Genomic DNA, 24798 nt, shown 5'->3' on the forward strand with positions numbered 1-24798 from the left:
GCCAACCCCCCCCCCCTCAAAGGGCTGTGCTGAGAGGGCAGCGCTGCGCTTCCTATTTCTCTCTTTCATTTCTTCCTTCTGCCCGGGAGCGAGCCAGGACAGCTCATTAGCTGCAGACCTGGTGCTAATTGCCTGATCGGGAAGGTGAATCATTGCCCTTCCTCATCCCGCTGGGGAGCCAGCGCCGGCCAAAACCCAGCTCTGAGGTGGCCGAGGGCGAGCAAAATCCTGCGATCCCCCAAAGGCTCCGTGCCTTACGATGCTCAGGGTGCAGGCGAGGAGCCAGGCTGGGTGCAGCCAGCTCGGCTCTGAAATATTTCCCTCCTGCGGGTTACAAATAGGGCGGGATGTGACTGCGGCGAAACCGCTTTTAATATCGAGTAATGAGGAGGGGAGGAATGCAGGCAGGAAATATCACCGCTGCCGGATCAACCTGGATTTAGCGCTGAAATTAAAGAGCCTTGGGGGATCCCGGGATAAATAAAGGGGAATAAATGGCTCCGAAGAAGTGAAAACGTTGAGGCTGGGCTCGCTGAGCACTTCAAAGCCGTTCAAGCCCTGCAAAATGCACAGAGGTGCCACGTCCCACCGGGCAGCAAACCCTCTTCTGGGGGGTTGGGGTTTCATTTTTTTCCATTTGGGGTTATTTTGATGCATCAAGTGGCCTCACCCCCACCCCAGTGACAGCAGGAAAAATGGGTTTGGGGGGGCAGTGGATGGTGCAGGAGCCTTTGAGCCTTCTCCATCGCTTTGTGGCCACAGGGTTGAAACCCAAGGCAGATGCTCCATGGAAGGAGCCCCCAGATTTTGGATGGGGACTGAAAGCAGGCAGAGGAAGCGGGTGTAAGCGAGGGCTTAATCACCTCAATGTGGAGATGGCTTCATTATCCCGGCTGGGATGGAAAACATCTATTCAAGGGTGAGACAAAAGGAACTGAGTATAATCAGGAGCCAGTGTGCTGAGCAGTGTTTGTCACACAAACAGCGTCTTCAGAGATGAAAGACAGATTTATAAACCCAAGGCACGCCACTTCTCCCACCCCATAGAGCCCAAGCAGGGATGTTGCCCTGCTGATGAAGCCACACACCAGCTGTGAAGGGAGCTTGATGAGGAGCAAGGGGCAAAATCCTGCCCAGCTGGTGCAGGTGGGACCTGGTGCTTGGCCTCAGGACACAGCCACCAGCTTACTCTCGCCTTTTTTTGAGGGATTTGAGCCCAAAAAGGGCATTGGTGGCCCACGTTTCTCTCGCTCTGTTTTAGGAACTTGAGTAACTTGCGTTGTGTGTAAGAAACGGGGAGGAGAAGTGCTCGGCGTTACAGCTGGCTCCTTCACACCCAAACATTGCAAGGCCCTGCTGAGAAAATTAGTTGCCTTATAATTAACTCAGAATTGTCTTGGCAATAAATATGTGATTATATTTGCGCGAGGAGGGACAGCTTACGATTACAAATGGCATTCAGCAACATAAACGAAGCAGCCGAAAAGTCCATCAGCAGCCCCTTCCGAGCTGGTTGCTTTATTTTATTTTCCTGACGGCCCAAGCAGAAGGCAGGTGGCATCTTTTAGCATCGCCACATCTGCACGGGGCAGAGCTGGCCCCCATCCATCACCCCCCCCCCGGGGACAAGCTGCCCTCTCCTTGCAGGATGTGATGGAGCTGGACCCGAGTTCCCCCACCTCCTGCACCCATGCTCCTTGGGTGCCCTTTGAGGCCACCCAGAGCAGCCAAACTGTCTTAAAAATGCTCATTTTGCAGCTCCTCATCCCATGGGGCACATCAGTTGCCTCCCATTGGCCCTAAAAATGCCTTTTTTCCCCAGGAAAACCCACCATAGGGTTTTTCCCTGGGGACCCCATCTCCCAGCTGCTTCCATTCAGGGATTTGTAAATGGGAAGAAGTCAAGCGCCTGTGTGCCGCGTTCCCCGAGCTGCTCCATCCCTCCGAGGAGCCTTTTTATAGGATAAACAGCCACTTTTGGGTAATCCTCACTGGGCTCCTCAGCGCTTTATGTCTCTGCTTGGATCTGGAGCGAGCAGAGAGCCCAAAGCCCCCCATCCTCCTCCCCATGGTGCGTATCCTGAGGCATCTCCTCCACGTGTGCTTTGCTCCCTGGAAGGATTTCCCCAGTTAAGGGGCTGGCAGCAGCTTTGCACCGAGCACACCAGGACCAAAAAAAGCTCCAAACACACAGGGAAAAGCAATTAAACCACAGGAGAGTTTTTGTAACGGGGAGGTTGGCACAGCTCGGGGCCAGAGCGAGGGATTTGCCATCAGCTGTGAAGGAAGAAGTGGGAAGGGAGCGTGGGGGCGATGGAGCTGGAGCCTGGGATTGCTCTGGGAAGGGAAACGGGATCCCAGGCAGCTTTTTCCCTTAAAATGCCCCTTCGTTTTGAGCAGAACTGCCCATCTTCCCCAACCCCATCCTTTTCCTGAAGCCAGGACAAGAGGGTTAAAGGGGCCGGGGGCTCCTCTCAGCAAGCAGCAGGGCGTGGGACAAGCAGCTGCCGTGCTCTGAAACCCCTTCCCCAAATCAAACTGGGGATGCTGGGGGTAGCACCACATCCCGCATGGTGGGAAGGGGCTGGTGGCCAGCAGTGGGACCCCCCCAAGGTGTCAGTGCTCTGGCCCTGAGCTCCCTCCTGGCTGCACCCATCAATAATTGCAAGCAGCAATTAGTGCAAAAATCAAACAGCAATTAGTGCAAAAAGTGCACAAGCAGCTTGCATCCAGGACACCGTGCAGCCCTGCAGGAGGGTTTGGAGGCTTCCCAGGGTGCTGGATTTAACTGAGCACCGGCTCCACCTGGATAACGGAGAGTTTTTCCTGGCAGGGAAGGGCTCTGCATCCCTCTGCAACCACTACAAAACACGGTGAGGAGGGGATGGATGCGTTGGGGGAGGATTTGCAGGGGAGCACAGCTGCAAGGCAGCTCAGGTCCTCCCTGCTTTCAGCCTCTGCTGGCTGCAGACGCTTTCTGGGAAGCAATTCTCCCCGCTAGCGGTGAAGAATGCGCTTTCATCTCCCAAATGCCAGCTCCATCCATCCTGCTCTGATGAGGGGAAGGAAGGAGAGGATGGATGGAAAAGGGGGGTCTCTCCCCAGCCCCCTCGTACCACACGTGGTGCTTTTCTGCTCTGCTCCTAGCCTGAAAGCTTCCAGGCAGGTCTCAGGTGTCAGAGGGATGCTGCTGGTGAAAAAAGCAGCGTGCTCACACGAGGTGGTTCGGCACGGAGCTGCTGGGGTGCTCCGAGCCAGCCCCGTGGAGCTACACACGTGGGTAAAGCAGACTCCTCGCCCTGACGAGCTCCCGGCCTTAATTACAGGATGCCAAGAGCTAACGGGAGTGTGCAAACACTGCGAGGTGCGCCAGCCCCTTCCCTATTCAGCAGGGTTTGGGGCTGGGCTGGATCAGCTGCGGGCTGACAGATTAAATACCTGTTTGCAACAAAAACGCCCCGCGCCAGCTTCCTGAAGCAATTCAGGAGGCAAACCGTGCCCCAAAATACTTCCCCAGCTGCTGGCATCCATGGAAATGCCTCGTCCCATCCCAAAACCTCGGGTGCTGCACTGCTGGGGGGGGGGCAGAGATGGCTTTGAGGGACCTGGGTGGCACCAAGGGGCAGCCCCCAGCCCCTTCTCTCCATCCTTGTGCAGGAGGAGGGGGGGGGAAACCTGACTCACCCCCCACCACATCAGGGACCCAGCTCCTGCTGCTGGCGGCGGCTAATTTTAGAGCTTATTTATTAACGTTTTCCACCGTAAAACGTGCATGAAATACTCACCCAGGGTGACGAGGCACTTTCTCGCCAGGGAAGCCTTAAATATTTAAGCAGCGCTTTGCAGCACCGGCGGTGCCTGACTCACAGCACGACACCAAGATTTGAGCCCAGTTTGAAGCTCTGCTGCAGCTTTTTGCCCCGTGCCCTCTCGGGGGGGGATGATGGGGGGCTCAACCCCAGGCTCTGAGCAGGGAAGGGACATGGGGAGCTGCTCCAGGGGCTGCTTGTGCCCCATATCCAATGGGGGGAGCAAAATCCTTGCCCCTTTCTGTGTTTTCTCCCCAATAAAGACAGGGATGAAGCCAGGTTGATGACCGGGGGAACCAGCCCGCTCTCATTCTCTTTTATTCCAGCAGCAGCTTAGCACAAAACCCCCACAACCCATCCAGCTCCTCAGCCCCGATCCTATTAGGAGAGCAAAGTGGCTTAGAGAAGCCCAAGGTTTCCACGTGGCTCTTGGGCTGCAAAGCCTTGCACAAAACCCCCCCCCAAAAAAGAAAAACCTCTGCGTGGCCCCGAGCGAGCCAGCACCAGCCCCTGCTGCACCAGGGGAGCGATTTGGGCCTAAATCCCAAAGATTAAGGGGTTGGGACCGGGACAGAGCCACAGCCATCAAAGCACGGCCGGGGAGGGGGTGAGGTCGGGGCTGGATGGGGTCTGCGGGGGAAGGAGCCCCCCAAACATCTCCTGGGAGGCATAGGTGAGGTAGAGGAAGCCGTCCTCGTCCTTGTTGTCGCGATACAGCTCCTGCATCGTGACGGTCATGTTGGGCAGCCCCCTGTTGTTCACCAGCAGGTAGAGGGTCTGCGAGGAGGCCAGGCAGAGACGCGACCTGGCAAGGGGAGGGGAGGCACGGGGTGAGTTTTGCGGGGGATTGGCGGGGGCAGGACCCCAAAAAACCACCCGGAGGAGAGGTGCAGAGCTCACCCGCATCCTCCCCCAGCCTCCTAGAGCCCGAGCAGATGGGACACAGCACAGGGGGGGTCCCAAACTCGTGGCCAGATGCTGCTCGCTTGCAGGGCTGGGGCAGGTTGGAGACGTCGGCGAGCAAACGCTCTCAGCTAATTGCAAGAGGCTAATTGCATCAGGCTGAGGCTAATCAAGGCCTGCCCGCTGGGGCAAATGCCTGAAGCAGCAGCTTCCAATTTGGGTTTTGCAGGATCAGCTGCATCCAGACGGGGGTGTCGATGCCCCCCCCACACCCAAATAAGCCCCCAGACCCCTCCGTGTCCCTCGCCGCTTACCGCAGGGTGACGGCGAACTGGGCCAGGGGCAGGTCCTGGGACACCAGGAATTTGGTCCTGCTCAAGGGGGGGAGGTTCTTCTCCTTCTGGTAGCGCTCCACAACCACCTGCAGCAGGGAGAAGAGGCTGGGGGGGACGAGACAGGGGCTGGGGGGCTCAGGGGCTTGCAGAGGGGGCGCAGGGAAGCAGAGCTGGTCTTTGAAGCTGCTCCTGGGGGGAGAAGGTGCCACCCTTGGGGGTGCCCAAGGTCCTGGAGGGGGACACTGGGGACTCATTTGGGATGCTGAGGTTTGGGGAAGAGCCCCCAGGCTCATTTTGGGGGGTGGGGAGGGAGCGGGGCGCAGCCCTCACCGGGATCTTGTTGGGGTACTTGATGCGGATCTCCGTCACCTCGTGCATCCTGGTGGCTGCGGGAGAGAAAAGGGGGGAGCAGTGAGCACAGCACCACCCACCCCCATCCTTCATCCTCCTCATCCTCATCCTCCACCCCCCAGGGACCCACCCAGGCTCTTCCTCTGCTTGAAGGGACGAGCGCTGCTCTCGGCCTGCTGCATTTTGGGGCTGGAGGGGCAGTGGGGGCAAGCAGGGGCTGCTGGAGGGGGGCAGCTGCTGCTGATATAGGGCTGGGGCTGCCCCAGCTGCGGGGGGGTAGGAGGGGCCGGGGGGGTGATTAGGGGGGTCTGGGCTCTGCTGGGCAGGCAGGGAGTGATGGATGGAAGGAAGGAGGAAAGGAAGAAAGAAAAGGGAGAAAGGGAGAAAGGGAGAAAGGGAGAAAGGGAGAAAGGGAGAAAGGAAGAAAGAAAGAAAGAAAGAAAAGGGAGAAGGAGAGAGGAATGGATGGAGGAAGGAAAGGAGGGAAGGAAGGAGGGATGGAAAGAGATGGAAGGAGTAAAGGAGGAAGGGAAGGAAGGAAGGAGAGATGGATAGAAGGAAAGAGGGAGAGATGGATGGAGGGAAGGATGGATAGAAGAAGGAGGGAGGGAAGGATGGGAGGAGGAAGGGAAGGCAGGAAGGAAAGAAATGGAGGAGGGAGGGATGGAGGAAGGAAAGGAGGGAAGGAGGGATGGAAAGAGATGGAAGGAGGAAAGGAGGAAGGGGAGAAGGAGAGAGGGATGAATGGAAGGAAGGACAGATGGAAAGAGAAAATGAAGGATGGATGGAAGGAGGGAGGGAGGGAGGAATAGAAGAAGGGAAGGAGGAAAGGAAGGAGGGAAGGATGGATGCAGGATGGAAGGAAAGAGGGATGGAAGGAGGGAGGGAAGGGAAGGGAAGGGAGAAGGAGGGAGGGAGGGAGGAGGAAGGCCGTGTGGCTGGGAGGCTGCAAGCAGGCGAGAGCTCAGTGCTGGGGTCAGCAGCCTCCCCCTAGCACCCAGCCTCGCACCTTTGGGTGCTGCTGGTGCCGCCAGGAGGAGACGCTGAAGCGCGGTCCCCACGGGAGAGCACGCTGCTGGTGTTGTTCAGGCAATGCCAATTCCTTGGGTCAGGCGAGAGGCGGCTTTTGGAAACCAATTAGCCCTCATTACGCCAATTAGACCCTGTTTGTCTTTTTTTTCTCTTTCCTCCTTTTTTTCTTTTTTCTTTTTTTTTTTTTTTTTTTTTTTTTTTTTTCCAGAGTCACTCATGCGCGCTAACCTTGGGAAGCGAGGAGGAGAGGGAAGCAGCCCAGCTCATTTAGACATGCCAGGGACTGAAATTGGCCTCGCTTAAATGAGCTCCTTGGCATAACGAGGCCATTTCGGGCTGCGGGAGGAAGGCGCTGGCATCGGAGGAGCAGCAGGAGGGAGGCAGAAAGCCAGGGGCTGAGGTTTGGGGGTCCCGGGACACTTTAGGGACCACTCGGGATCCTGGGGGGGGGGATCAGCATCTCCCCCACCCCGTGCTTTGGCTGCTGCTGTCCCCACGCTGTCCCCGTGGGCGCCGAGCATCTCAGCCAAGCAGCATCCCCGGCACTTTGGGTGCAGCACAGCACAATCCATCATCCCTTTTTTTTTTTTTTTGGATGTGTTTCATATACATATCTAATATATTTTGCTGTTCTGCAATATATTAGACTGTATTACTTTGCCGTAAAAAATCCCTCAGACACGCTCATCACTGGTTTGGAAAATTACATTAGCGATATATATTCCATCTGTGTAGCGAGTTAAGCCATTATAAATTTATACCCCTAATAAATTTAATTCTCGAAACTTTGCGTGGGATTCAGAGGGGGAGAGGGGCATTTTCCTCCCAGATGATTCCCGAACAATAAGCCAATAAATATTAAAGCGCCTCGCAATTTGCTAATAAAAGGAATCGATTACTGCTCTCCGACTTAATTCTGCTCCCAGGCAGGTGCTAATGACTTTCCTGAGAGCAGAAAAGTCACGAATTTAAAATAAATAAATAAATAAAGGATCTCCATTTAAAAATCAGTTCATTAACGGTGAGCATCTATTATTTATCAGTTTAATTTCCAAATATTGCTGCGATGCCGGGCTGGACCCTGGGATCCGGGGTCTTTGTGGAAATGCGATGCTTTCATTAGCTCGAGCTAATTAATTAAAGGTGGAAGTAAATTGGTTTTCCTGATTGGGGGGGGGGGCATGCTCAGCCTTGGGGTGCTCATCCTGTGAGGATGGGGGGCTCGATTTGGGGGAAATGGGGGAAAAAAACCCATTGTGGAGGTGGCTTTTACCCTGTGGGGGCACGAGGAGCATCCACGAGGAGCCCCCAAGCTTCCCGACTGTAATTTCCTCGGAGAGCAAACAGCGCCGGAATAATCCAAATAAAAGACAAAAAGCAGGCGTCGGGGCCGGGATATGGGGAGGGAGGGAGGAAGGCGGAGGTAAAATTTATACCTGCAGCTTCCCCAGCTGCTGGCTGGCATTGCTGGAAGCAGGAGCTCATCTGTATTCCTGCCTGCTCCGCTCGGGGCCCTGGCGGAGCAAATTTCAGCTGAAACTCATAAATAAATCCTCTTCTGCCCAAGTTAAGTTTTATTCATAGCTCATTTCGTGATACACTGGAATTAAAAAAAAAAAAAAAATCCCCCTAGGTTTGGATTTAATCTCACATTAAATATTAAAGGGGCAGGCTGGCCAAGGGTTGGGGGGCGGGAGGTTTTGGGGGGCTCTGGGGTGTGTTGATGGGGTGTTGGGGTAAGAGGTAGATGCTGGCTGCTCCATGGCATCCCCACCCCTTTCCCAATCCCAATCCTCATCCCTATCTCCATCCTAGCTACATCTCCATTCCCAGCCCTATTCCCATCCCAACCCCATCCCTGTCCCTATTCCCATCCCATTCCCATCCCATCCCCAACACAACCCTATCCCCATCTCAACCCCACCCCAAACCCCATCCTAACCCCATCTCCATCCCCATTCGCACCCCAATCCCAACGCCATCCTGATCCCATCCCAATCCCAACCTCAACTTCATCCCCAACCCATTCCAATCCCATCCCCATCCCAACTCCATCCCAAACCCAACTCCATCCCCATCCCATCCCAATCCCAATCCTATCCCCATCCCATCCCCATCTCATCCCAACCCCAACTCCATTCCCATCCCAACCCCATCCCCATCCCATCCCAACCCCAACTCCATCCCCATCCCATCCCAATCCCAATCCTATCCCCATCCCATCCCCATCTCATCCCAACCCCAACTCCATCCCTATCCCATCCCAACCCCAATCCCAACCTCAACCCCAACTCCATCCCTATCCTATCCCAACCCCATCCCAACCCCATTCCCAACCCCAACCCCAACCCATCCCAATTCCTCCTCCATCCCCACCCCATCCCCATCCCCATCTAACGACACAATTTAGGCTGCAGCTCCGTGCATTATGGACAAAATGTCCGTGCGCACTACACTTGGGCTCGCTGCCTGTTTGAGCCACGGCGCCCAGCCCCGACCAGTCGCCCACCAGCGGGGTGGTGCTGGTGGGAGGCCCGGCCTCACCCGGGGAGGATGGAGGCTGCTGATGGATGGCTTCCTCCAGCAGCAGCCCCCGACCTCGCCGCTATCTCCAGCGGCCATAAATCCACCCGGGGCCGCATCTCCCGCTCCCGATGGATGCTAAAAGCCCGGAGCGGGGAGCGGGGAGGTCCCGTGGGGAGGCTGAGGTGTAAATCTCAACGCGCCGGAGGCTGGCGGAGCGGAGCCCGGCGCTCGTTTTTTTTTTTCGGTGGCCGGTTTTAGCTCCCGCTGCTCCCCGCTTCCCTTCCATAAATAAGCCTCAATTATCGAGCTCCCGCTGCCTTTCGTTTCGGGGGAAAGTCCCCGGCGGGCCGTGACGGGAGCGGCGGCTGCGAACACAACAATAAGTCTCTGCAGTAAACATGATTAGCGCCGAATCCCCGGCTCGGGCGGGCGCGGGGGTGTGGATCTGCTGACGCTTAATGACGAAGCTCGTTAGTAACGGGAGGGCTGGTGCCTGGCGAGCCTTGGGACGCCACCTTCGCATCCCTCATAGCCATTCTGGGGAGGTTTTCGTGGTTTTGGGGCACTTTTTGTATGCATTGGAGGGGGGGAGTGAAGAAACCATCCTATTATTGGGGGAAATATCGGGGGAAAATGCCCAGCGTGGTGCTGAGTCCCCAGCTGGGATGGGAGCGGAATAACCAATGCGCCTCCCGGCCGGGCTGCGCCTTCGCAGGAATCACAATCGGCTGGAAAAACCCAGCCTGCAGGATGAGTGATTTCGGGCAGGGCGTCAGGCTGCTTTCCAGCAGGCTTTCTCCACGTGTCAGGTTATTAAACACCCTGCGTTCGGTTTATTTATTTTTTTTTTTCATTTTTTTTTTTTTTACCCCCCCCCCCCCCCCCTTCTTCCCCATTCGCAGCCGTTCCGACGGCGCGGAGGCAAGGCAGCGTTTTTCTCCCCGAGCCAAGGCGCCGTCACCGGCAGCTGCACTGCAGCACTCGCCGCGTCGCCTCCGCTCCCACGGGGCCACCGGCTCGGCCCCGAGTGCTGGGGGGGGCACACGCGATGCTGAGTGATTCAGGATGCGTGCCCCCAGGTGCTGGTGGTGGGGATAAGGGATCGCTGCCCTCGCTGTCCCCCAGAGCTTTCGCTCACCCCGTTAATCTTCGTTAGCGAGCCGTCGGGCTCGGGGGCGTTTTGTGGCCTCGGAGGAGGAGAATCTGTGCTGGGTTTGGAGGTTGGGGGGTGGTCATGGGGAAGGGGAAGGGAATTTGGGGAGAAGGGGTGGGATAGAATGGGATGGGATGGGATGGGATGGGATGGGATGGGGATGGGGATGGGATGGGGATGGGATGGGGATGGGATGGGGATGGGGATGGGATGGGGATGGGATTGAGATGGGATGGGGATGGGATTGGGATGGGATGAGGATGAGATGGGTTAGGATGGGATGGGATTGGGATGAGGATGGGGATGGGATGGGGATGGGATTGGGATGGGATGGGATGAGGATGAGATGGGGTAGGATGGGATGGGATGGGATGGGATGGGCAAGGGCATTGGGATGGGGATGGGATGGGCATAGGAATGGGATGGGGGTGAGGATAGGGATAGGGATGATGATACAATGGGGATGGGAATGTCTATGGGGTGGGGATAGGGAAAGAGATGGGGATGGAGACAGGGACGAGATGTGGATATGGGAGAGGATGGGGATTACAGACGGAATAGGATGGGATGGGGTGTCGATGGGATGGGACGGAGGTAGGGATGAGGATTGAATTGAGATGGGATGGGCAGGGGATGGGAATGGGGATAGGGAGGAAGGGATGGAATGGATATGGGATGGGGACGGTGAGAGGAATGGGGTCAAGATAAGGATGGGAATGGGATGAGGAGGGGAAGGGGAAGGCAATTGGGATGGGATGGGGCTTGCACGCCTTGCTGAGCCCCGCTCTCAGCAGCCTGGAGAAAAGCCCCCGGCGCTGCTGGAAGCTGCTGCTGCCAAACGAGGGCTCCTCGCAGCAGCCGTGCTGCAGCCCGGCCCCGCATTGATGTCTGCGGCCCGCGGGTCGCTTGGATACGGCCTCACCGAGGCGGGGAGCCTTGCTCAGGCATTAATTGCTAAATCACCCTTGCAGGGGATTTGCCATCCGCTGCCTGGAGCCAGCAGCCGGGCGCTTGTGCATCGCACACGGGGCTGAGCCCCGTCCTCCTCCTCCTCCTCCTCCTCCTCCTCCTCCTCTTCCTCCTCCTCCTCCTCCTCCCCTGGCTCTGCTCGATGCCCGCCCTGCCCGTGCCAGGGTTGTGCCTCGCTCTTGGCCGCCGGCCCCGGCAGCAAATTAAAGTCCCTGCATGAGCGAGCCTCGAGCCACGGCGCCAAATGGGGCTGGAGGGGGGCTTGGCTGAGCCCCCGCTCGCATCCCCATCACTGGGGCTGGGGCAGAGGCGCTGTTGGGGGGCAGCCCCCAGACCCGGAGCACCCCGGTGCCAATGATGCGCTGCAGAAGGGGTGCACAAGGGGGGGGTCTGCCCACCTCCGAACCCCTTGGTCGCCCCAATTTCGTTATGTGAAGCTCCCAGGGCTGCTGGTTCCCCCCGCCCAAGCTGGTTCCCCCCTGCCCAAGCTGCAGCCCCCGCACAACAAACTGATCATCGAGGCTGGAGCGGGCTGGGCTGTGCCCGAATCCACCCCTGGAGGTTTGCCAGGTTGGGGGGATTCCTGCCAAGGCCTGGTGCCAGCGCCGGCCCCTCTGCCACCTCCACCCACAGGTCCTCCTGTCCCCCACCCCTTTGGCCTCGCTGTCACCACCACCCCCTCTGTCCCACCTCCTCCGTCCTCTCCATCCTTTCCTTCCTTCCACCCACTCTGTCTCCTCCATCTTCTTCCTCCCCTTCCTCCTCTCCATCTCCACCATCCTCACCATCATTTCCATCCCCTCCATCCCCAACTCCTCCAGCCCTTCATCTTCTCCATCCCCTCCATTCCTTCATCTTCTCCATCCCCTCATCTCTTCATCTTCTCCACCTCCTCCATCCCCCGAGCCCCTCCATCCCCTGAACCCCTCCATCCCCTCTGTCCCTTCATCCCCTGAACCTCTCCATCCCCTGAACCCCCTCCATCCCTCTCCATCCCCTCATCTTCCCCATCCCCTCCATCCCCTGAACCTCTCCATCCCCTGAACCTCTCCATCCCATCCCCTCCATCCTTCCCCCCCACCCAGGGGCCAGGTTCCTGCCGCCCCGACCCCTCTGGGTGCCCGTTTTGGGGCTCGCTGCCCTTGCAGCGCCTGCTCCAGCCGCTCGCCGCAGCTGTGCTGCATTTTCCCTTCCTCTTGCCTTGCTCGGCTCTGCTGTCATTTCCCCGGCGCCGCACCCGCATGCATTAAACATGCCCGTAAACAACGGCTCCGGCACATCTGGAGGAGCGCAGCCGGCTGCAGAGGGGACGCAGGAGAGACAACCGAGCTGCTGAGCGCCAGATCATAAAAAGAGCGGGGGAAAAAAAAAAATAATAATAATAAAAGCACGAGCCTCGTCAAATGTCAAAGAGACTGCTTTTATTTGCCGTCAAAATAAAGAAAATCGGGGAAAAAAAAACAAAACAGAACCAACCAAGGCGAGCTCAAATGAAGGCAGACGAGATCCATGCGCCATGAACCGCGGGGAGAAACCAAAGAAATGTAAAAAAAAAAAAAAAAAAAAAATCATCGAAGAAGAGGAGGAGGAGGAGGAAGGCTCCATCCCCGAGAGAGGCGTAGAAAAATAAAGAGCAGGAACGGGGCGAGCGGAGGAGTCCGGCGCGGGGTCACAGCTCGCCCGACGTCTTTATGACGTGGAAGAGCGTGACGTTGTAGATGACCTGGTGGCCGTTGTTCCAGGTGTAGAGCACCCTCTCCCGCGGGTTGTAGTCCAGCATGGATATGTGGGAGTACTGGTTGTGGAAGGGAATATCCGTGTACTCGTAGCTGGAAGTGTTTGTGTAGTAGGCAAAGTAAATCTTGGCGCCGGCCAGGTGGGAGTTGGTGACGTAGAGCGTGCCGCAGATGATGAAGGACTCGCCGGCGCTGCGCTTGGGGTACCCCGTGTCCCAGCTGCGCAGCACCTCCAGCGTCTGCGGGTCCACGCGGCTCACCACGATGTTGCCGGCGTTCTGGTTGGTGGTGTAGACGGCCCAGAGCCCGCTCTCGTCCACCATGAAGTCGATGTCGGAGAAGCCCCCCCAGGAGTAGGGGAAGGTGTTGTTGTAGCCGGCGCCGGCCAGGCTGCGCTGCACCAGCACGCTGCGCGAGCGGAAATGGTACTTGACGGCCACGTTGCTCTGGTATTTGTTGTAGTAGAGGGACCCGTTGAAGACCACGTGGCCCGTGCCGGCCCAGGGGTGCGGCAGGAGGTGCTGCACGAAGTTCTGCCCCGTGACGAAGTCGTTCAGCGTCCGAAACTCCAGCACGCGCCGGCCCTTGTAGTAGCCGTCCATGTACCAGACCTGCAGCGGGAGAGGGTGAGGGGTGAGCGGCCCGAACGCCTGGCCTCGAGACGATGGGGTGGGCTGTAGGATGTGCATGGACACCCCTGCACCTTGCATGGCCCCTCTGCACCTTGCACGGACCCCCTGCACCTTGCACGGACCCTCTGCACCTTGCACAGACCCCCTGCACCTTGCACAGACCCCCTGCACTTTGCACAGACCCCCTGCACTTTGCACGGCCCTCCTGCACCTTGCATGGCCCCTCTGCACCTTGCACGGACCCCCTGCATCTTGCACGGACCCCCTGCACCTTGCACGGCCCCTCTGCACCTTGCACGGACCCCCTGCACTTTGCACGGACCCCCTGCACCTTGCACGGCCCCGTTCCCTGCATTAGCACTTAGTGGCGATCCGTGGAGGCAGCACGTGTCCTGCAAGCAACGTTGCAGAGGGCTTGTGCCCTGAAGAGCATGCAACAGAGGGCGTGCACCCCTGAGAGCATGCACCAGGGGGAATGCGTCCCAGAGAGTGGGGGCATGCAGGTGTACCCCAGGTAGCATGCAGCTTGGAGAGCTTGTGTGCACCCCAGAGAGCGTGCACCACAGGTGTGCACCCCAAAAAGCATGCACAACCCAAAAAGCGTGTATCCTGAGTGCACGGGCAGCGTGCACCCCAGAGAGCATGCACCGAGGGGTGTTGCACACCAGGCAGCTCGCACCACGGGCGCACAGGCAGCGTGCACCCCAAATTGCGTGCAGGAGTTCTGCAAAACTTCAACTCCAACCCTGCCGAGCTGGAGGCTGACCACTTCGAAACCCCCCTCTGCTTGGGCTGGGAGGGTTTTTGGGGTAAGACACCCACAAAAGACCCCTGCTGGAGCCACGGGAAGCCTGGGCAGGGCTGTCCCCGCTGTCCCCGGGGATGTCCCCGGGGGTGTCCCCGGCACTCACCCGGCTGTCGGCGCTGGGCGTCATCGTGTCGGTCATCCACGACCCGAAGCGGGAGCCCGACGCGCGGATGGTGATGGGGTTGCTGACGCCCGTCAGCTTCCCGCAGCCTGGGGAGGGGGACAGGGAGCGGGGTTATGAGGGAGGGACACGTGGGGGCTGCGGCTTCCCCAGGTTCCCAGGGCATCCCGCAGCAGGAACCGGAGCTCGGCAGGGATACAGGGATGGGGCAGAGGGATGGGAAGCTGCCAAAAGGGGGAGCTGGATATGGGATGAACCAGGAAAGGGACACTGCTGTCACCGGGGCTGGGAGAACCCCCCCACCCAAAATTCCCCCTAGGAAACCCCCCCAAGCAGGAGCATCCCATGGGACTGTTGAGCTCTGGGATGCCGCCGTACCCAGTTTCTGCATGCAGGCGTGCAGCCGCGCCTCCAGCATCAGCACCCGCTGCTGCAGCTCCTCGTAGTCGTAGGCGCCCATCTCCTCCTGGATGGCCAGCAGGCTCCCGGAGAGGTTCCTCACCTCCTCCTTCAGGTGCACGATCAGCCGCGTGTCCGCCTTGTACTGGTCCAGCACGGGCAGCAGCGGCAGCAGCTCCGTCATCTTGTCCTTGAGCTCCTGCTTAGGGGGACAAAAAAACAATAAAATAAAGAGAAACACTCCTTAAATTAAGGCTGTGCTTGCCCCGTGATGTCTGGCTGTCGGGACAGCCCCCGGTTCACCCCAAAAATTCGCCTGGGTGGGTGGAAATTAATTGTCACTTCACGCACAGGGTGGGAGCACGCACAGATGCTGTGCGCAGCGAGGGATGCGGGAATGGGAGCAGAATTTCCCCCCTCCACCAGGTCAGAGATGTAAAAAAATCTGCTTATTTTAGCCCAAGGAGAAGGTTGAGGGCGCTTTGACCTCGGCCAGGCAATGACTTGATTTCCCTGTGCCTTTTCTCCCTCCTTGCCTGTCATTTTAGGGCAGGATCGCATCCCGGTCCGGGGGCCAACACCTCCTGCAGCAATTAAACCGGCGAGCTTTGCTGCAGCCCCGGTGTTTAATCAATGCCTCGCCCCTGCAACTGGCAGGGCCCCGAGCCTCCTCCGGCCGCATTCAGTGCCAAGAAGCAGCCGCTCCCGAGGCAGAAACACGCCTTAGCTGTCAGGATGAAGCCGAGAGGTTCCCAAAATAAACCCAAATAATCCCAAAATGGGATTTGGAGGGGCGCGGGGCCGGCGGCATCGGCGTGTGGGCTGCAGCTGTTGGCACCCGGTGCTCACAGCTGCCCCTCGCCAGGTGGGAATCGGGCCTTGGCTGGGGAAGAGCAGCGTTGCATTTAATTAAAGGTGGCCGTTTAATTAAAGGTGACTCGTTGCGGCTGGCTGGGCTGGGAGTTGGCCGTCACGGCCGTCCTGGCCACGTGGCATCGCGGCATCACCACGGGGATGCTCGGTTTGGGATCACCGCAGGGATGCTCGGCTATGGGACCACCAGGAGGATGCTCAGTTTCGGGACCACCACGGGGATGCTCGGTTCTGGGATCCCTGCAGGGATGCTCGGTTTGGGATCGCCAAAGGGATGCTCACTTTTGGGACCCCCACGGGGATGCTGACACACCCGGACCCCCACGAGGATGCTCGTGCTGGCCTCTGCGCTCACAATCTGAGCCCACCACCATCGACGACCCACCCCAGGCCACGCACCCACCCCGCAGCGCCGTGCACTCAGCCCCTGCAGCCACCCCCAGCAGCACCCAAGGGTGTCGGGCTCACCTGGAAGCTCTTGGCGTTGAGGCTCTTCTGGCTCTCAGCGGCCACGCGCAGCCTGGAGTCCAAGCCCTTCATCAGCGCCTCGGTGTTGCGCACGTACTGCAGGTCCCGGTAGGTCCTCAGGTCCAGCACCTCCATGGACTGGGAGATGTTCTGCACCTGCATGGCGGGACGGGGAGTTAATTACCAGGGACCCAATCCACCTTGCTAATTAGGGTAATTCAACTCGGTGCCCGTATGCACCCGAATCTTCCCATGGACATCAGCCTGGTGTCCCCATCCCTGCTCCCACTCCACTGCTCGCGCAAACGTTTGCAAAACCAATTTTCCCTCTGCAGCTCGAATGCATAAAGCAATACCTTTTACTCATCCCGCTTCAGCTGATATTTGTGTGTTTTTTTTTTTTAAAAAAAAAACACCCGAGCCCACGTTTCCCAGCCCGCCCTACGAGCTTTCATTCTTTAATTTGATCCGCCGCAGCCGGCGAAGTTATTCCATTTCCACGCTTTCAAACGCCGCGGCCGTGGCCGTGTTCCTCAAACGCTTATTTATTTATTAGCGCTGGCATTTACGGGGGCCGCCTCTGATGGGAGCCGCTCGGGAGGCGTTTCGCAGCGAGCTGTGATCAAACTTTAATCGGGCTGGTGGCGCGCGCGGCCCCAGTCCCACCGCACGGGGTCGGTTTGGGGAGAGAGGAGCTGATTGATGGCTTCTGCTGCTTTTTTTTTTTTTTTTTTCCTTTTTTTTTTTTTGGATGATTCCTCCTTGGAAGTCCCTCCCAGCCACCCTACGACTGCGCCTGGCTGCCTGGAGGAGCACCAAGGATGCCAAGGGCGAGCATCACCGCCAGCATCCTTGCTCCAGGGGAAGGGATGCGCCCACCGCAGCCCACCCCACACCCTGGTGCTGTTCCAGGGCAGCAAATCCCCACCCCAAAAAGAAACCCCATGTAACGACGGGGAATTTTTTTACCTTCTCGGTCAGCTGGCGGAGCTGGTGGCTGCGCAGGTCGCGGGAGCAGGAGCCCTGCACGGGGATGACGGCGGTGCAGAGGCATTTGCCATCGGGGGCTTGTGCCGAGGTGTAGACCTGCCAGCCCTCGTCGGGGCTCTGGAATAGGGTCTGCGGGACAGAGGGGGGGGTCAGCAGCTCGCCCTCCTGCTCTTGGCCTTCCAGCCAGGGCGTTTATTCCCTTTTCTTCCCTCCCCCTCCCAATTTTAAGGCAGGAAGCCGAAGGGGGAGATTCCCCTGATTTATTCACGCCACAAAGCGGCGTTTCGTCGTGCCGGGCCATTTCGCGTTTCATGCGTAAATCAGAATTATTAATTATGAACATCGGCTGCGAGCTCAGCTCTCTCTCTCCAAAGCGGCTTCCTCCTCGCCGAGCCGGGCGGAGATAAATGACCCCGTCGCCTGCAACAAGCCGAGGGACGCTGCCTGGCTTCTCACGCAGTGCTTTGAGCTCGGGGGCTCCCCCAGGAAGGGATTTATCGGGCACGGCCGTGGCCAAATCCCGGGGAGAGGGCAGCCGGCGGCGCTGTGAAGTCGCCCCGATCCCGAACAGCAACAGAAGGAGGCGAAGGGAGCGCTTGGCTGGCACCCATGGGCGAGCAGCGGCCCCGCGGAGCATCCCCGAGCAGGGAGCATCCCCGAAAAGCATCCATCTCCCCCCAAAAAATGCCCCGGGGCGTGCCGTGACGCACTTCATAAAACCTGATGCCACAAGAAACATCCACAACCCACGTTCCCCGGGACCCCCCCCTCGCTCCTAAATTCTTCACGGAGGGCTCGGGGCGTAATTCAGCCGCCGAGCCCCAAATTGGCAGCGATGCTCCCACCGCCACCCCAGGCTTCGTGTGGTGCTGTGAGCACCCCCAAAAGCCAAAAAGCTGCCGGGGGGGGGGTCCGTGAGGATGCTTCGTGCCCCGTGGGGGGCAGCGGGGGGGGGGGTTGGATCGTGGCAGCGGCGGTGGGATTAGGGGGTTAAACGCGGCCTGGCCGAAGGCCTGTGCAATCTGTCACGGGGTTATTAATTAGAGCTCCTCGGGCAAGCTGCCTGCTCGCTGCTGACACCCTCGGCCGGGGGGGGGGGTGTTGGGGGGGCCGCCAGCCCCTCTCCATCTTTTTGGGGACACCGTGGGGGGGGGTCCCCGAGCATCAGCGGTCCCCTCTCAACCCCCTAGGGAGGACGAGCGGCCTCGCCGCCTCCTACCCCGGCCTGGCCGAAAGCCTCGACCTCCAACCTCCGCTTTTATGATTTAATCCCTTCGCGCCCCCCCCCCCCCAAAAAAAAAAAAAAGAAAAAAATAATAAATAAAAAAAGAAAAAATCACCCCAAAAAAACAATGTTTTCTAGAAAAACCTCCCGGCACTTTGCGACTCCCAGCCTGACCCCGTGAGCAGCGCTCCCGGTCCCCCCCCCCCCCCACCAAAGAGTGCCTAATGATTAACTAATTAACGCCGCGTACCCCCCAGCGCCGCTAATTGCCCTGCGACATGCTGGGAGGCTGGGGGGGGGGCTGCAGTGACGAAGGCCACCGCGCTCATCCTCGGCCACCGCAGACGCTCGGCCGGGGGGGGCACCCAAGGGAGCCCCCGCCCCATAGCGGCTGTGGGGTGGGGGCTATGGGGAGAGACCCTTTTGGATGGGGGGGGTGCAAAGGGGATGGAAAGGGGGTGCCCGAAGCACCCGCAGCACCCAGCGGGATTTCCCCCGCAGTGGGGTGCAGCACGGGGAGGGGCAGGATGCTTTTTTTTGGGGGGGGGGTTATGGCAAGAAGGGTCGTGGGGGGGGGGACAGGAGGGTCGTGTCCCCACCCCCCCGCGTCACCAGGGTCCCCCCCTGCAGCATCACCAGCCCTGGCGCTGCGGTTGCAGCCCCCCCCCCCAAAAAAATGTTTTCTGTCCCCCCCCCCCCGCTTTGCTCCCAACTTATTCTCATGCTCCTCACGCAGGTTTTAATGCCATAAATTTTTTTTTGGGGGGGACACAACACACGTGGGGGGGTCCCAGCTTGGGGACTTGAAAATGAAGGGGGGGTCACCCACTTCCCTTGGCCAGAAACCCCCCCCTTGGAGCCACCCCCCCAGCTGCAGGGAGCAGGGGGGTCCTGTGGGGGGGCTGCTTTGTGTCTGGGGGGGGACAGGACACCCCATAGGGGGCCAGGACTCCCCCCCCCCCCAAAAAAAAAAATATATTAAAAATTGGGGATTCTTTCCCTGAGTGGGCTCCGGGCTTCTTTTTGGGGAGGGGGGGTCCTGGAGTGCACTGCCCAAGAGGGGGGAGGGCTGGGGGCTCTGTGCCCAAAGGGGGGGGTTCCTCATACCTGGGGGGGGTCCCCCCATACCTGGGGGGGGGGGGCCATACCCAGAGGGGGTCCCTATAATGGGGGGGGGACTCCCCATGATTGGGGGGGGTCCCTGTGATCAGAGGGGGCTCCTCTTATCTAAGGGATGTCCCCATACCTGGGGGGGTTCACACGCCCGCGGGGGGGTCCCCAAATTCGGGGAATCCCCAGTGCTCCCTACCCGGGGGGGGGGAAATATGGGGGGGCACCCAGTTCCTTGGGGTCCCATGAATATGGGGGGGTTCCCAGCACTCCCTGCATGGGGTGGGGGGGGTTCTGGTGCTTTGGGGTCCCCATTAATGGGGGGGGGTCCCACTGCACCTGACCGGGGGGGGGGGCAGTGGGGTCCCTGCACATTTGGAGGTGGGGAGGGGATCCCCGTTCCTTGGGGTCCCAGGAATGGAGGGGGGGGGTCCCAGTGCTCCCTAATCGGGGGGGGTCCCCGATGTTTTGGGGTCCCCATGAAGGAGATGTGGGGGGTCCCTCCCTAACCGGGGGGGGGTCCCAATGTTTTGGGATCCCAATAAAGAAGATGGGGGGGGTCCCGATGTTTTGGGGTCCCCATGAAGGAGATGGGGGGGGTCCCGATGCTTTCTATTTAGGGGGGGTCCCGATGCTTTGGGGTCCCCATGAAGGGGATGGGGGGGGGGTCCTGGTGCTCCCTAACCGGGGGAGGGGGGTCCCTATATTTTGGTGTCCCCATGAAGAAGATGGGGGGGGCTCCCGATGCTTTGGGGTTCCCATGAAGGGAACGGGGGGGGGGTCCCAATGCTTTGGGGTCCCAATGAAGAAGATGGGGGGGGGGCTCCCGATGCTTTGGGATCCCTATAAACACGCTGCGGGTGCGTGTGTGTGTGTGTGGGGGGGGTCCCACCTCTCCCTCCTCCCATTTATTACCAGGGGGGGGAAATATTACCGTGGGGGGGGGAAGAAAATGTTGGACCTCTGCATCCCACACCCTGCCCATCACCAAGGGCAGCTCCTCACCCCCGTCCCCATCCCCAAACCCCATCCGTACCCCCTTTTTACCCCCCCCCCCAAAAAAAAAAAAACAAAACACCCCCAAAAACCCACTCACGATCTTCTCCGAGGTCCCCGCCCGCGACACGGCGGTGCCGTTGAGCCCCACCAGGGAGGGCAGGGTTTGGGACATCCAGTTGGTGACCATGGCCATGGTGCTCAGCACGGCCCCGATCTTCAGCAGCGGCACCGTCATCTCGCCGCCGCCGCCGCCCCCCCCCCCCAAAAGCCGCCGCATGCCCCCCCCCACCCCCCCCCTTTCCCCTCTTTTTCCCCCTCCCTCCCCAAATTCGGGGGCGCCGCCGCCGCCCGGTACCGGGTACGGGGGGGGGGGGCTCAGCCCCGCACCGGCCCCCGCCGCTTGCGGAGCCCAAGAGCGGCGCTCGGCGCCCTTATAGCGCCGCCGTGACGTCGGCACGGGGTGGTCCCGGGCTTTTTTTTGGGGTTTTTTTGAAAGATTTTTTATTTATTTAATTATTTTTTTAATTTATTTTTTAATTTTTTAATTTTTGGGGTAGGGGTTATCCCGCCCCCGGAGGGTGGGATGGGATGGGAAAGGGGTTAAGGGATGGGAAAGGATGGGAAGGGGGTGGGTGGGGGGGGGTTAGGGGAAGGAAAACTTCCCCCCCCCCCCGAAAAAGGAGCCTCGTTTGGGATGGGAGAAGGACCCCCCCCCCTCCCTAGAGATAATGGTTTTGGGGGCTGGACACACGGAGATAATGGTTGGGGGGGAGCAGGAACCCGAGGGACCCTCATTTTGGGGGGGGGAGCAGGATCCTCAGGGACCCTCACCTGGGAGAGGGGCAGGACCCTTTTCCCCCCCCCCAGACAATGGTTTGGGGGGAGCAGGACCCCCAGAGCCCCTTGCTTGGGGGCAGCAGAACATCCAGAGCCCCTTGTTTTGGGGAACAAGAAGCCCAGAGACCCCTCATTATTTTTTTTGGGGGGGGGCAGGATCCCCTACAGCCAACAGTTTGGGGTGAGCAGGACCTCCAGGGACCCCCGGGTTGGGGGGAGCAGCCCCCCCAAAGACCCTGCTTTGGGGAACAGGACCCCCAGGTCCTGATTTGAGGAGCAAGACCCCCAGAGCCCCCCAACTTGGGGAGCAGGACCCCCGGCCCCCTTGCCCCCCCCCCCCAACTGTGATAGCAGTGACCTCTGCACCCCAACCTGCTTTGAGGCTGCAGCCACCCCCGAGCTCCAGACCCTCTCAGACCCCCCCCAAATCCTCACCTCCTCCTTGTGCCTGTCCCCTCACCCTCTGCAGGGTGCAGAGCCCCGACCCGCTCGGTGCAGCGATGCAGAGACCTGAACAGCTCAGTGCAGCGATGCAGAGACCTGAACCACTTGATGCAGCGATGCAGAGACCTGAAGAGCTCAGTGCAGTGATGCAGAGCCCCGAGCTGCTCCGTGCAATGCTGCAGAGACCCGACCTGCTCGGTGCAGCAATGCAGAGACCTGACCCGCTCAGTGCAGCAATGCAGAGTCCCAACCTGCTCCATGCAATGGTGCAGAGACCTGACCCGCTCAGTGCCGCGATGCAGAGCCCCAACCTGCTCTGTGCATCACTGCAGAGACCTGACCTGCTCAGTGCAGTGATGCAGAGCCCCGATCTGCTCCGTGCATTGGTGTTGAGACCTGACTCACTCGGTGCAGCGATGCAGAGCCCCAAGCTGCTCCATGCATTGGTGCAGAGACCTGACCTGCTCAGTGCAGTGATGCAGAGCCCAGATCTGCTCAGCACAGCGATGCAGAGCCCGACACATCGAGTGCAGCAATGCAGAGACCTGACCCTGCTCGGTGCAGCAATGCAGAGCCCCAACACGCTCAGTGCAGCAATGCAGAGACCCGACACACTCAGCACAGTGATGCAGAGACCCGACACACTCAGCACAGTGATGCAGAGCCCTGACACACTCAGCGCAGCGATGCAGTGCCCGACACATTGAATGCAGCAATGCAGAGCCCTGACACACTCAGTGCAGTGATGCAGAGCCCCGACACACTCAGCACACTGTCGCAGAGCCCCGACCCTCTCGGTGCAGGGGCTCCACCGAGGCTCTGAGCCCGTTTTAGGGCCTCCGGCTCCGGCCCTCGCCACGGTCACGCAGTGCCCCCGCGTGGGGACGGCCACGCACAGCACAGGCTCCCCCGCGCTGGCACCCATGGGTGGGATAACCAAAAAAAAAAAAGCCCCACCTGCTACCAACGGGGAGGGGGGGGGTTGGGGTTTTGTGCTGCAAACATGGAGGGATTGGGGCAGTGTCTGTAGGGCCGGCTGTCCCCATGTCCCCGTGTCCCCATGTCCCCGTGTCCCCTGGGTATGGGGACAAGGCCCCGGTGCTGGCAGACGCCCAGGATTGGGGGGGGGGGGGCTTCACCTCTGGGGTGGCAGCTTCCCCCCGGGGGCATCACGCAGCCAGGGGATGGGGAGACCCCATAGTGGCCCCCCCAAATTCCTCCTCACTTTATTACCCCGCTGCAGCGTCCCCATCCAGCGCGGAGCAGGAACAAAAAGCTCGTTAAGCCCCGCTCGTTACCGAGAACACCCCAAACCCAACCCCAAAAGGGGCGGCGGGGGGGGCATTTTTTGGGGAGGGGCACATTTTGGGGACATGGCTGAGAACCCTCCGCAGCCCCCTCCCACCCTTGGGTCCCCACATCCCATCCCTGCCCCGTTGCCCCCCCGGATGGACCCCGAGGTTGCTTTGGGGCCCCCCCAGCCCCATCCCCACACAGGGGCCACAAATGGGGACGGAGACGCCGAATCCCACCTGGAACCAGCCCCGTTTCCACCGGGCATCGCCCCGGCATCCCACAAAAGCACCCCCCCCCCCCCTTTTTGGGATGCGGCTGCGGCCCCCCACCCACGCAAGCCGGGCTCATGCATATTCAACAGGCTGCACAACCGCCGCCGAATATCGAGCAGCTCATAACGAAGAGCCTAATTGCAGGCCCGGCACGAGGCTCCGGCCGCCCACCCGTGGGCCTGGGGGTTCTTTTTTTTTTGGGGGGGTGACAGGTAGGGACACCCCCGACCCCCATTTTTCCAGGAAAACCCCGGTCCCTTCCCGCAGCAGCCGTGCTGAGCTGGGCCAGGGTGGGTCGGAGGGTGGTGCGGGTGGCACAGCGGGGACGTGGGGGACACGGGGACAATTTAAAGACCCCCCCCCCCCTCGTGTCTTTGTCCCCTCGGGGATGGTGGCACTGCCATTGGCACAAGGCCGAGCGGCACATGGGGACATCGGCGGGGTGATGGCACGTGGTCCTGTGCCACCCCGGGGCCACCCAGGGGACCCGAGCCACCCACGCCCGTCCCCAAACCCCACTGGGGAGCACCCATGGGTGTCACCCCCCTGCCACCACCCCCGGCTCCATCCCCAGGGGACGTTCACACCCCCTCGGTGTCCCCAAGCTGGGGACAACCTGGGGACCCCCCCCTTGCACCCAGATCCAGGCCGCCGCCGTGTCCCTCGTGCTCGGCGGCCACGTGTGAAGGCGCGTCCCCACGTGGCCCCCGCCTCGTCCCTGCTGCCACCCCACGGGGGTCCCAAACCCGGGGCTCACCCCCAGGGAGGGGACGCGGAGCCGTCCCTGTGTCCCCACGTCCCCAGACCCCCGAGGCGGGGCGGGTGGGGGGACATTGGGGCGACGCTCGGCACCCACCCCGTGCGCCCCCGCACCTTGGGGTGCCCGGTGGCGCGCCCCCCACCCCTTTCGGGGACACCCCGGGGGCAGGCGCTGGGGGATTCCCCGGTGCCAAACCGGGCATCCTGATGATGGGGGGGGGGTCGGACAGCTCCCGGTTCCCCCCCCCCCTTCCCCTCCCCGCCCTTACCTGCATCGCGGGGGACCCGGCGGAGAGCAGCAGGAGGAGGCCGGGGAAGAGGCGCATGGTGGAGGCGCGGACTCCGCCGTTACCGGAGCCTCCGCCGGGGAACCGGGAGCGGAGCGGGGAGCGGAGCCGCGCCCGTTTCAGCGCCGCAGCCGCATCCCCGCGGCCGGGCCCCGCCGCCACCGCCGCCGCCGCCGCCACCGGCTGCAGCCGCGGCACCGGCCCGGTGCAGGGCGCGGCGCGCCCGGTAGGGGAGGCTGGAGGCACCGGGCCGGGGCCGTGCTGGGCGGAACCGAAACGTTTTGAGCTGGGTGGAACGGCACCGGGACCGGGAGGGGGGGCTGCCGTGTGTGGGGGGGTGGGGGGGTGTCCTCTTGTCCCCCCCCCGGGATGCTCGGGGTGCGCGCGGGCACCGGGATGCGGTAGCGGGACACCGGGTGGGCGCTGCGCCGTGGCCACGGGGGGCGCACGAAGCCTTCCCCGAC

General features: G+C 60.5%; 2 protein-coding genes across 4 annotated transcripts; both read right to left on the minus strand.

Annotated features, from left to right (window-relative positions):
* Positions 1-4394: 4394 nt before the first annotated feature.
* LOC116500058 (microtubule-associated proteins 1A/1B light chain 3C-like) lies at positions 4395-5580 on the minus strand. Its single transcript, XM_032204953.1, has 4 exons — positions 5529-5580; positions 5378-5433; positions 5027-5133; positions 4395-4614 (listed from the first exon to the last, which is right to left on the minus strand). Exons 1-4 carry the CDS (start codon positions 5578-5580, stop codon positions 4395-4397), a joined length of 435 nt encoding a protein of 144 aa, XP_032060844.1.
* Positions 5581-12661: 7081 nt separating this feature from the next.
* Positions 12662-24352, minus strand: OLFM2 (olfactomedin 2). Of its 3 annotated transcripts, none has more exons than XM_032204966.1 (6): positions 24317-24352; positions 17085-17234; positions 16116-16271; positions 14754-14976; positions 14358-14464; positions 12662-13425 (listed from the first exon to the last, which is right to left on the minus strand). In XM_032204966.1, exons 1-6 carry the CDS (start codon positions 24320-24322, stop codon positions 12748-12750), a joined length of 1320 nt encoding a protein of 439 aa, XP_032060857.1. In that variant the 5' UTR covers positions 24323-24352; the 3' UTR covers positions 12662-12747. The 3 variants fall into 3 exon arrangements, with proteins under 3 accessions (XP_032060857.1, XP_032060856.1, XP_032060855.1); XM_032204965.1 differs by lacking the exon at positions 24317-24352 and adding an exon at positions 20537-20695 and having other exon boundaries at positions 14754-14973; XM_032204964.1 differs by lacking the exon at positions 24317-24352 and adding an exon at positions 20537-20695.
* Between the last annotated feature and the right edge of the window lie 446 nt (positions 24353-24798).

This window comes from Aythya fuligula, chromosome 30 (assembly GCF_009819795.1).
Source record: "Aythya fuligula isolate bAytFul2 chromosome 30, bAytFul2.pri, whole genome shotgun sequence".
NCBI lineage: Eukaryota > Metazoa > Chordata > Aves > Anseriformes > Anatidae > Aythya > Aythya fuligula.

Coding starts and splice junctions, on each gene's coding strand:
- LOC116500058 (XM_032204953.1), bottom strand. CDS start 5,580: ATGCAGCAGGCCGAGAGCAGCGCTCGTCCCTTCAAGCAGAGGAAGAGC. Junction 5,134..5,377: donor AGTACCCCAACAAGATCCCG/GTGAGGGCTGCG, acceptor TCCCTGCTGCAG/GTGGTTGTGGAGCGCTACCA. Junction 4,615..5,026: donor CAGTTCGCCGTCACCCTGCG/GTAAGCGGCGAG, acceptor TCCCCTTGCCAG/GTCGCGTCTCTGCCTGGCCT.
- OLFM2 (XM_032204964.1), bottom strand. CDS start 20,674: ATGACGGTGCCGCTGCTGAAGATCGGGGCCGTGCTGAGCACCATGGCC. Junction 14,977..16,115: donor TCAACGCCAAGAGCTTCCAG/GTGAGCCCGACA, acceptor TGTCCCCCTAAG/CAGGAGCTCAAGGACAAGAT. Junction 13,426..14,357: donor CGCCCAGCGCCGACAGCCGG/GTGAGTGCCGGG, acceptor CTCCCGCTGCAG/GTCTGGTACATGGACGGCTA.